Raw genomic sequence first — 12,194 nt, 5'->3', positions numbered from 1 at the left:
TGGTGAATTTTAGATATAATGAAAAAAAATGGATTATTATAAAAAATGCAGGAGAAAATGACTAATGATAGGACACATGAAGAGGAGGAGGGAAGTCCAGGAGATTCTATGGAATCTTGTCTTTATGTTGTATGTTGGATATGTGGTTGTAAGACTGTAATTTGAAGAACCAAATAAATAATTTTATTTTTAAATGTGAATCGCCTGGTTCTCTTCCTCCCCACTACAACCCTGAGGTGGGCTAGGTGGAGGATACAGGAACTGGCCCAAGGTGAGTTTCACAGCCAAGCGAGTGGGGTGGGGAACAGAATGACAGAACTGCAAAGTTGGAAGACCCCAGGGGTCATTTAGACTGACCCCCTGCAAGCAGGAATCACAGCTGAAGCATTCCTGACAGATGGCCACCCAGCTTCTGCTTAGAAACCTCCAATAAAAAAGTGTGCCACCTTCCGAGGGAGTCTGTTGCGCTATCAAACAGCTCTTAGCGCCTGAAAGTTCTTCCTAATGTTTAGTTGGAATCTCCCTTCTATTTTAATCCACTGCTTTGGGATAGTCCCAAGAGATTGCCGTAGTAACACAGTCAAAAAGAGGAGTGGAGAGAGAAGAGGCAGGTGCAGACCAACCGCCTATCTTAGGATCCCTCATAGGGATGCATTGGAGCCAACTCCTATATTTGAGGGAACCAGGGGGCCCCAAAGCTGATGGGCGTTGCCACTCAAATGATGTGTGTGTGACACGTCTTGTAATGCGGGGCAGAGCTTACCTGGCCCTCCAATATTTTATTGAAGTTGGCACCCTACAGGCCAGCTATACTATTGCCAGGCTGGGAGGCTTCCACATCCCAGGAACAGAGCAATATGAGTGATTGCCTGCTGCTGCCCTCACCTCCTCCTGACTGTGGGTTTCCCAGAGGCACTGGGGGGGGGGACAGGACAGCAGGATATGTACTGTATGTCTGATCCAGCAACACATTCCTGTTTGGTATTCTCTACCCACTGCAGCACAGGCCAGAGAGCCAAGAACATTTCCATGTACACCTTTCGTCAGGTAGAAAATATGATCACAGACACAGATCTTCAGAAGCCCCGTAATTTGCAGGAGCCTTTGTCCACCTGGTACCCTCAAGATGTTTTGAGCAGTCACTCCCATCAGCTGCCCTTTCCACCCACCAGGATGATCATCCAAAACAGCTGGAGAGCTTCAGCCTGGCAAAGGCCAATTTATGCCAAGATGGAGAGGACTACCTTATACAAACCCCATTACAAGTGTGCAACGGACAGATCTCAGCCTTGACAAGTTTTTAGACAAAATTGCCCAGCCTTAGCTAACACATGAAGAGGAAAGCAGACTATACTTAAAAGCCCCTACCCTTGCGAAGCAGAGATAATCAGCGCTGCTTGTGTGAAGAAAATGATACTTTCAAGGTTGGGTACCAGCTTTTAGTTTAAGAGGGAGCCAAGGTCGATTACATCCCTACTGTTCTTCAGGACTTGAATATCCCTCATTTCTCTCCCAAGAGGAGAGTGACTTTAGCAGAGGGCGAGCAGGAGTTGTCTTTTCACACACCTCACTTTTATTGCTCTGGAGGGGGGAAAATGCAAAAAAAACCAAACACCCGTAAGGGAACAGGGGAGAAGAGAAGACTGACTATGTTGCCTCCCTTAGTGAAAATGCAAGACACTACTCATGCAGGAGGCAGCACTCAATACAGAACCAAGTGCTGAAGATCCTGGGCAATGATATACCTGGGCATCTAACTTCGATGGGCCAGTTGGGGGAGTAAATCAAGCAGAGGATGACCTGTGCCATAACAGAATGAGCCTCAAACGAGAAGCAATGCTTTTGCTTTTTATGAGAAGCCCTGCTAGCAGCTTTCCATGGGTCAAATTCAATCCAGAGAGTCACAAGACGACCCTTCCTTCGCCAGGCAGGCGCAACTGTTCATCTTTCTCTGCACAACGCTGTCCTGGCCTGTGTGTGGCGCTGCTACCGCTGGGAAGAGCCGTCTGCTTCGTAGCCCTCTGTTTTCATGTCGTTGAGGCCCAGCTCTTCGTTCTGCTCAAACCGCCGCTCGTAGTGCTCCACTTGCATCTCCGGGTCTTCCTCAGGAGCGTAAACGTTCTGCGAGCAGCAAGAGGCGGTTGTGTTATACGGGGATACGACACCGAAACCCACCCTGCACAGCCCACAAGGAATGAATCACCAGCTTTGGGGAGTCCGGGGTGTAGAAGGGCACCATGGCCTGCTCCCTGTTTAGCTCATTTTAGGAAAGGGGTCACGTGGCTTGCGCAAGGGCCAAATCTAGAGCAGGTGTATATTGAGATCAGTTACATGGAACATGCATGTGGATGAGAGCTATCAGCCAGCACAGGAGGTGGTCTGGGATGTTGAGAATTGAGTCCAACATTCATCTGGAGAACACCAGGTGTCCCATCTCTGACTTATATACACTTCTCTCTCTCTCTCTTGAATTCTTTTCAATGCATGCAAAGCTGGGCCTGAGCACAAGCATGCTTGGATTCTCCGGCATTATGTCTGAAGGCACCTGGATATCCGAGGTTTTTCCCAATCTCAAAACACCCCACTCATCCTCAAAATCCGGAACACTAAAGCCAAGAAGATTGCAACTTGGCTCAAGCCATTTTCTGTCCTGTTCCTGACATGGATAAGGAAGGTACAGACTCCTCTGTGGCCCTGTAAACACCCCTGTTGTAACCTCCGCTCCTCCAGCATTCCCATCCTCCACTGTCCGGAGGTCTCCAGCTCTGTCAAATGACTCTGCCCTTTCTTCCCTTGCTGTCCCGGGTGCTGAGCTGGGTCACATAGCACCTGGGTGGTGCCATCTTAGCCTGTTCTCAGCAGTGTCAATATCTTAGGTGTCTCATCATCACCATCATTTTGCGCTCTTTCTCCCCAAGCACTTTGAAACTCAATAGCCAGACACATGCATACACCACAGCCTGTCTTTTTTTAAATGGGCCATTCTCAGAACTTTCCTGTTCTCAGGAACCAACATGGCCAGCACTTGCTACAGAACGATCTGCTAAACAGTCCCTTGTTTCTTCCGTCCCAAGTTCACTGTACCTGGAGGTAACTGTTCCCTGCAGGGTCATCCAGGACAAAATGTATCCTCAACTGTCCATCAACTACCTGGAGAGAAACAGAAAAGGGATGCCCATCAGAGAAGGCTTCACAGCCTCTTGACCCAGCCAGAAAATTAGCCCAAGTACAGGACGAGCATCAAGCCAAAGAGCCCAAATGCCCTTCTCATCATTTATTTAGCTTATATACCACTTGATCAGAAGGTTGGCAGTTCGAATCCCTGTGACGGGGTGAGCTCCCGTTGCTCGGTCCCAGCTCCTGCCAACCTAGCAGTTCGGAAGCACATCAAAATGCAAGTAGATAAATAGGAACCGCTATAGCGGGAAGGTAAACGGCGTTTCCATGTGCTGCTCTGGTTTGCCAGAAGCGACTTTGTCATGCTGGCCACATGACCTGGAAGCTATACGCGCTCCCTCGGCCAATAATGCGAGATGAGAGCGCTACCCAGAGTCGGTCACGACTGGACCTAATGGTCAGGGGTCCCTTTACCTTTACCTTTTACCACTCGATATTAGCAGTCTCAGAGAGAGACCTCAGAGATTATAGTGGGTAGCTCAATGAAGGTGTCAACCCAGTATGCAGTAGCTGTGAAAGGGGCAAATTCCATGCTAGGAATCACTAGGAAAGGAAAGGAAAATAAAACTGCCATTATACAAATTTATGGTGTGACCACTTTTGGAATACTGTGCAGAGTTCTCCACCTCAAAAAAATATATAGTCGTACCTTGGTTCTCGAATGTAATCGGTTCTGGAAGTCCATTCAACTCCTGAAACCATTCAAAAACCAAGGCACGACTTCCAATTGGCTGCAGGAGCTTCGGACGTTCGGCTTCCGAAAAACATTCGCAAAACGGAACACTTCCGGGTTTTCGGTGTTCGGGAGCCAAAACGTACGAGTACCAAGGCATTCGAGAAGCAAGATACAAGTACAGTGGTACCTTGGGTTACAAACACCTTGGGTTACAAACACTTCAGGTTACAGACTCTGCTAACCCGGAAGTAGTACCTCGGGTTAAGAACTTTGCCCCAGGATGAGAACAGAAATCGCACACTGGCAGTGCAGCAGCAGCAGGAGGCCCCATTAGCTAAAGTGGTGCTTCAGGTTAAGAACAGTTTCAGGTTAAGAACGGACCTCCGGAAGGAATTAAGTTTGTAACCAGAGGTACCACTGTATTGTAGAGTAGGAAAAGAGTAAAAAAAAAAAACACAGGCAACCAAAATCATCAAAAAGAGGTGGAGAAACTCCCCTATAGAGAAAGGTTACAGAATTTAAGGTGAATAAGAGGAGACATTAAAGAAATGTATAAAATTACTCATGGCATGTTGAAAGTAGACAGAGGAAAAAATTCCTTCTCTCATAATGACAGAACTTCTGGACATCCAATGAAACTAAAGAATATAACTCACACAGTAAACAGCTCACAAATATGAAACATAACTAAAAACCAGTAGGTAAAAAAGGTAAAGGTCCCCTGGACGGTTAAGTTCAGTCAAAGGCGACTATGGGGTTGCGGCGCTCATCTCACTTTTAGGCTGCAGGAGTCATGTTTGTCCACAGACGGCTTTCCGGGTCTTGTGGCCAGCATGACTAAACCGCTTCTGGTGCACAGGACACTGACGGAAACCAGAGTGGTACCTAGGTATCTACTTGCACTGGCGTGCTTTTGAACTGCTAGGTTGGCAGGAGCTGGGACTGAGCAACAGGAGCTCACCCCGTCACAGGGATTTGAACCGCCGACCTTCTGATTGGCAAGCCCGAGAGGCTCAGTGATTTAGACTACAGCGCCGCCCGCATCCCATTTACTAAAAATCAGTAGGCATATATCAATAACACCATAAAATCCAGTAAAATTAAAATTTACGAACTACAGTAAAAAAAAATGTACAGAAAAACAGAATACCAGAGAATGCTGAGTTAAAGGCATAAAGAGACACCAAACCTGTTGCAGCTTCCTGCCAAAGGCACAGAGTTTTTCTGCTCTGTCTGATGTTGAGCTGTCCCCCAGAGTGAATGGGTTCTTTGCCACCTGTAAGAGATGAGTCAGAATTTAGTCCCTGTTCAAAAGCATATCCCCCTCCCTAAGCCAGTCAGTGACTCTGCTCACATCCAGCAGATTCAATCTTCCCAGTCTGTCACATGAATCCTGTCTCCTGTCCCTCCAGAGACCAACACCTGCTGGCAAGACCCACATCTGTCTAGAGCAGGCATAGGCAACCTTGGCTCTCCAGATGTTTTGGAACTACGACTCCCATGATCCCTAGCTAACAGGGCCAGTGGTCAGGGATTATGGGAGTTGTATTTCCAAAACATATGGAGAGCCAAGGTTGCCTATGCCTGGTCTAGAGGAAGGACATTTCTCCAGCTGAATTGCAGCCAACAAGTCAACTCTAATTTGTTTTGCATTCCTACAGGTTTAAAGGTGTCTCTCCCCACCCCCCCAGCTCTTAATTTAACAGCTTCTTTCCAATATGTTTTTTCATTAAGTGCAAGTCGCTTTGTGAGGGCTTTACCTTCCAAGGTAGGATATGCATTTATTTTATTACAAAACTCACCAGGGTCTGGATATCCTTTAGCAATCCTTCCAGAGTTGTGAATTTCCCACCCAGGGCTCCCATTCCTAGCTCAAATTCAAGCTCTGGAATCTCCACTCTGCAGGTTTCGGACTGCGGAAGGAGGAGGACATTTCACTTAGTTTCTGGAGGCAGAAATTTGCAAGAAATGGGCAATGACGAAGAAAACAGCACCACACCTTGAGGATGTCCCTTGTCATGTCTGATGGGTCAGTCACATGAAGGGTTATCTTGGTCCCCAAAGGCTCTATGGCTCCTCCAGATTTAACCTGTGGACAAGTAGGAAAACTGTAAACCCGGACAGAGTTCATCCAAGGAAACATCAACCCTGCCAGACCAAAAGCCTCTCACCTCGTTTGTTCTGTGGCCACAAGCATCACAGTTCATAGCCATGATAATGACTTCTTTGAAATGAGGAATCTCTGGAGAAGGAGAAGTCAAGGAAACCAGCAAACAGCTAAACTCACATACCTGTTTTACTGATACATATGCAAGACCCACTTCTTTGCTTTGTCAGATCTCCCAGCCCTAGAACAGCACTCCAAACCACCCTTGACACAGTTCCTCCACCACTAAAAAAAGGAATAAGGTATGTTTGGTTGAACTGCGCTCTTTGGCCAAGAGCAATGCATCTGCACGCACGCACTTTATTGGCCCCACATGACCAGACTGGAATGTGACATGTTCCTCGTTCACAGACTCAAAAGGATACGCACCAGCTTCATGTTTGTACTGGCTGGAGCATTACATTCGGGACAGTTGGTGCCAAACTGCAGCACCTGGAATACAGGAGAGGGGCACAGTCAGTAGAGCATGAGACTCTGGATCTCAGATTCCTGCATTGCAAGGGGTTGGACGAGATGACCCTTGTGGTCCTTTCCAACTCTACAATCCTATGATTCTAAGTCCTTTTCTGTAGGATGACCCCTGCTGGGAACAGGAACCCTCCAGAGGGCGCAGAAGACTCTGCCAAAACCTCAAGGTACTCACTTCATTCTTTAGGTCGTCCACAGAGTCAGCCAAGTCCTCCTTGGATTCCTCAGCCTAAGAAAGAACAGAGATGTTGGAATTTGTCTGTTGCACACTCTTAGGACCTGCAGCACGGCTCAAAGGTCAAGTGCCACATGAACTAGAACGCCATTGCCTAAACACTAAGTTGCGGAGCCTTCATGAATCCACTGAGCCCAGACACGCTCCAACTCGTGCTACCTCAATTCCAAGAAGAGCAGCCTGCTGAGCAGTTCTCCTGTAGTGGGTCACCACCAGGGCTTCGTCCCTCTGTGGGGCATGAGGGTTTTCCACAAAGCTGTTGCCAGAGGGGTCATCTAGGATCTGGCAGAGAGAAGGGAAGTGGAAGGGAAGAGCCATTAATAGCCTCTGTTTGCTTCTGCAGGGAACAGTTGGGTGCATGCCAGTACTGTATAGGCCAGAGCTCCCCACCCCCCTAAAGGCAGCCCTGTCCTGGTGGTACTTACAAAAGTGAAGGTTGAATCCACATCTTTCAAGCGCTTCAGTTTACAGATGAATTCCTCAATCTTCTCTGCAACGTCTGGGTGGGTTTCCTGAGTCCAGAAAGCAGAAGCAGTTGCTTTTAGCCTCTATTACCCAGGACAGCTTGGAAGAAGAACTTGGGAGTCCAACATCACACTTAAAATCCAACACCACAGGCCACAACTCCCCTCACCCCTTGCACTCAAGCAGGGCCAATGATCAGGGAGGATGAGAGCAACAGCCGGAGAACCAAACGTTCCCCTTCCCTGCTTTACAGCAAAGGATTTTAAACAAACAAGCACAGAGAAAGCTGCCTTATATCCTCTGCTTTAGGACCAAGCTCTCTGCTATTTGTCCAGCATCACTTGCTGCATGTTATTGCCAGACATATTTAACAAGTGAGTTTTTGTTTACCAAAGGGGGGGCAGGTAAGGTGTTAGCCACCCATATTCGGAACTTCTGGGGCCTTTAACAATACTGCTAGAAATATTTGGGACCAGATTTACTAGCTCACAGGAGTGCGAAAGAGCTGTCCAAACCAAATAAAGGGAGTTCAGTGCTTCTAGGCATTTCTCAAGTTCTGCTTCCCGAAGGGTGACTTCTAAACCTAAAGAAGCCCAAAATTCATTTAATATTCTGGCCATGCAGTGAGCACTGCCATAGCAACTGCCAATGCCAGGTATCTTGTTCAATAAGCAAGAAATCATTCAGCAGCTGATGTCTCCAACACATGCATCTTTCCCCCAGACAGATGACCCAAAAGCTCCATTAAATGACAGGTCAGCCCATACAAGCAAGAAAGTCCTCCCGCCTGCGGAGCCTTTGCAAGCAACTTACCCTGCGGAATGGCTGGTCCTGCTTCAATCCTTCTATGGCTCTCTCAATTAACCCTTCAATGGTGGTAAGAGCTAGTGAGAGATGGATAGAGAAAGGGCAGACACATCACTACCCAGCAGTCCACATCCCACCAGTTATATTCTTCCACACTGGCACGCAAAAGTGACTGTTATTTCTAGAAATAATGAGGTTGGCTCTTTTGCTGGCTCTCATGGACTGATATCAGTCCATCCTGCCAGCAACCAGATCCTCTACAGCAGGCACCCCCAAACTGCGGCCCTCCAGATGTTTTGGCCTACAACTCCCATGATCCCTAGCTAACAGGACCAGTGGTCAGGGATGATGGGAACTGTAGTCCAAAACACCTGGAGGGCCGAAGTTTGGGGATGCCTGCTCTACAGTGAGCCAAAGACTGGGTAGAACAGGGAAGGGTGGCCCCAACTTTTGCTTTTCAAAAGGCAGCCTGGCAACACAATTCCTTCTCTGCCTTGTACCCCCATCAATTCCACTGCCCTCCCCACCCCACCCCAGCCGCCCTTAGAAAATAATAGCAGGTGGAACTCGCACACTGGCAACCACTGCGAGTGCACAGAACACAGGGTGAGCTGGCATCCCCATGATTTAACCAAGGAGCACCACTACTTTGGAAAGCAGTCAGCAGCGTCAGCCACCAACTTGGATGGCTTTAGAAGAGGGGTAGGCAAATTAACGGAGGAGAAGGCTCTCCGTGGCTACCTGCCGCAGTGGCTACGTTCTCTCTCTGCTGTCGGAGGCAGTAAGCCTCTGCATGCCAGTTGCAGTTGCACTCAAGTCCTGCTTATGGGCTTCCCAGAGGCATCAGTTTGGCTGCTCTGAGAACAGGATGTTAAATGACATGGGTCTCTGGCCTGATCCAGCAGCCCAACAGTTAATTCTCATGTTACTCAGATCAGGAGAAACATGAAAGCAGACTCTCAGAAAGCAGGAAGTTATCTAGTGGAGATCTGGAAAATGTTCCTTTTCACACCCTCAAACAGCAGCTCCTCCTCCGGAACAGGTCGTCAGGAATGTGCTAGTAGCTCCTTGCACCCCAAAGACCAGCTGCCCCAAGACATAGTGAAACGACCATATACCCACCTCCCTTCTGAGAAAATGCAGGGATTTCAAAGTCTAGCTCGGGGACTCTAGCTGTGGCACAGTCAGTCTTCACCACTTCCCTATTCATATCCTGGGGAGAATGATTTACAGGTTATACCAGTCTAGAAACCCGGCAGCCCACCTGGTTGGGTGAGGACAAGGACAAGCCCAAAGCACACATGAACTAAAGGGGAACACAAGCTGAGTGATAACACCTCCCCAACTAACCCAAACCCAGAGCAGGGGTGGGGAAAGAGGCCTTTTGAGTCACCTCCAGCCCACCCCATTCCTTCTGCCTCTTCCTAGAAGCTTGTACCCATGTTACCATTTATCCCTGGTAACCAGAGATAAAAGGGTGACCAAAGCCAACCTTTAAATGTGCAACGGAGACAGGTGGCTGTTAAGTTACCCCACAGCAAATGGCACGAAAACCCAAATGCCTTTCAGCTATTTGCAAACAGATGTCACCAAAGTATCTCTTCCAAAGAGCAAGGCAGCTGTTTTCCCTTCCAGTTTCAGGATTCCACTTTCAAAGAACATTCGGTGTTACAGGAAAGAGACCAACCCCTGGCCCTACATGTTTGTATGAAACACTGCCATGGATGTCACACATTCAAAGGTTGCCCCCTGTCCAGTTACCAGTTAATTCTAAAGGACAAGCTGGACCCAAGTTCCGATCCAGAGCACACACACCCATTTACTTTGCCCGCATGGTTTGACTGAAAACTGTGTGGGCAAAGGAAAACAGGTCACCTGACATGATGACATCTGGTGACTGACAGGTGGGTTGCCCCATGCACCTGTCAAAGTTGGCCCATGGGGAGTTGGGGGGGGGATGTGTAAGGATCTGGCTGCTGGCTGGATCCGGTTCCCAAACCCTGCTAGATGCCTATGTTATGTTTTTATGCAACCTGGGGGTCACAGGCGTTTTTGAACTCTGCACTAGAGGAGGGGTGTAAAAGGCACAGTAAGTTTCTGGCACTGATTGAGTGGTTTTCTATATGTAATCTGGGTTATGGCTTCTACACTGCCTTGGGTCTTGGGAAGGTGGCTATTAAATCTTTATATAACATAAGATCACACAGAGCGACCTCAAATCTGGATTTCTTTAGTCCGTGATTTCTGCAATGTGACATCAGCAGCCAGCCCAGCCCACTTGCAGGCACACACTATGCTGCCCTTGTATTGTAAGAAAGCACGCTTAATTGATTGAAAGCTTACTTCTCTGCCAATTGTGGTTTCTCAAGCCAGATCAGCTTTACAGCGAATCAGTTCTGTGACGCAGTGGATCCAAACGGGCAGGGATGGTGCCAAAACCAATCTTCAAACTTGCCAAATTTGCTTCTAAAGCAAAATCCAAGGTCCTTAAGCTACCACAGGGGAATGGGAAGCAGACAAACCCACTCACCTGCTTGCTACGCACAGTCAGCACATAGCATACACCTTGATCCTGGATCCGGCCTGCCGACTGGATCTCTGAGTTGGTCGAGCCACATTTATTGCAGGCGAAGGAACTGACAATGATCTCTTTGAAGAAGGGAATCCTTGTCAGCAACAACCGAGTCACCCCCTAGGTAAGGAAATGAAGAATAAAGCCAAACTGCAAGGGCTCAGCATCCCAAACATCTGGGCTGCTGCACAGTCACACTTTGCACCTTTCCCCTTTATATAAAGACACCACAACTTCCCCCTCTGCACCAAAGCTCTGTAACAGACATGCCTTATCCCAAACAAAAGCTACCTGCTCCTATAACCCCAATGCTGAATGAGGGTTGTATATGATAGTCGAATTCGGAGGAGACCCGCTGAAGTCAATGGGCATGACTAACTTAGGGGTGCTATGTCCAATGGGCTTACTCCAAACAGAACGAAGAACAGTCACCTATCCCCCCTCCCCAACCGAAATTTAATAATGATGTTTAGAAACTTTATGGCACCATGGGTGGGTTTTTCTGGGAGGGAGAGACGTCCCTGCCCAGAGGGCAGCTGATTGGGGGCAGGGGGGGGGAGAGAGAAACCAAGAGAGCAAGGCCTGAGAGGGGTCGCCCAGCACAAGGAAGGGGTTTCTCTCCAGGGGCAGGTCCTAGGAGAGGAGAAATAGGGAAGGAAGCGATGGAAGCGGCGGAGCGGGGTCTCCATCTTGGCAGAGGCTACTGCCATTAAGAAGAAAAACCTGCGTCCTAGCAAGCCCCCGCGAGAACCCTCTCGTCCCCCTCTTAAGAAGCTGCCCGGGGGGAAGGAAGTGTCCCACCACCCCCGGAGGACGGTGAGGCCCCACAGCCAGGGGCGGGGAGAGAGAAGGGACCAGCAGAGTGAGGACTAGCATCTTGGGGAGGCTCACGTTGGAGTGACAGTCCATGCAGAGGGACTCGATCTCGTCCGGCAGCTGCTCCACGTCATCGGCGCTAAGCGGACGGAACATCGCCGGGGCCGCTTCCCCGCCGCCCCGGACAGGCTCCAGGGTCCCGATAGCCGACATGCTTCCCTTAGCAGCAGCAGCAACAGCAGCAGCAGCGACCCAGGCACGCTTCCGGCAACCCGGAACTTCCACTCAACGCATGCGCATTCTCACGCACACCGCCAGATCCCGCGGCCTAAGTGGGCGCGGAAAGAGGGCATCGGCTTCGGGTGACGTCACAGGCGTCGTGTGACCGAATCAGTGCGTGGTACTCTCACGCGGGCCTCGCGGGCTTTCCCTAGGCCTCGGCTCGACTCAATAAGAGGGCCAGCGGGCAGGCAGAAGTTCAACGGGGGAGAAACCCCAGGGTGGAATTTCTGCCTGCATGGCTGCTGTACTGGAAAGCCAGGCTGCTAGATCCTCCCGCTGGCGGTTAGACCTCAAAAGGAGGCGTTCCCCTCCCAGTCCGGTGGCAAAGGCACCACCAGGAACCGCCTGGCCGGCTGGGGAGACAAGTCGAGCCTTTGCCGAGGTGAGCCTGGCAAGGCTGCAAGCCGTTGGGACATGAGAGGACTCGATAGAACCTCCAGATCCAGGGGCAGTCTACCTCTGGATACCACTAGCTGGGGAGGAGCTGCTTGCAGGCATCCTAAAGAGTTGCGCATGCCCAGTGTGGGTG

General features: G+C 49.5%; 1 protein-coding gene across 1 annotated transcript; it reads right to left on the bottom strand.

The window, feature by feature from the left end:
• Positions 1–1,834: 1,834 nt before the first annotated feature.
• ZPR1 (ZPR1 zinc finger) lies at positions 1,835–11,677 on the bottom strand. The gene is made up of 14 exons (XM_035139838.3): positions 11,459–11,677; positions 10,526–10,687; positions 9,118–9,208; positions 8,002–8,072; positions 7,149–7,235; positions 6,883–7,005; positions 6,664–6,717; positions 6,386–6,452; positions 6,025–6,095; positions 5,853–5,942; positions 5,656–5,766; positions 5,043–5,129; positions 3,085–3,150; positions 1,835–2,121 (listed from the first exon to the last, which is right to left on the bottom strand). The coding sequence occupies exons 1-14, from the start codon at positions 11,594–11,596 to the stop codon at positions 1,987–1,989; spliced, it is 1,353 nt and encodes a 450-aa protein (XP_034995729.2). The 5' UTR covers positions 11,597–11,677; the 3' UTR covers positions 1,835–1,986.
• Positions 11,678–12,194: the final 517 nt, after the last annotated feature.

The sequence above is a fragment of the Zootoca vivipara genome, chromosome 14 (genome assembly GCF_965207765.1).
Source record: "Zootoca vivipara chromosome 14, rZooViv2.hap1.1, whole genome shotgun sequence".
NCBI lineage: Eukaryota > Metazoa > Chordata > Lepidosauria > Squamata > Lacertidae > Zootoca > Zootoca vivipara.
The sequence above is the reverse complement of the archived record's forward strand: the minus strand, read 5'-3'. Positions and strand labels throughout refer to the sequence as shown.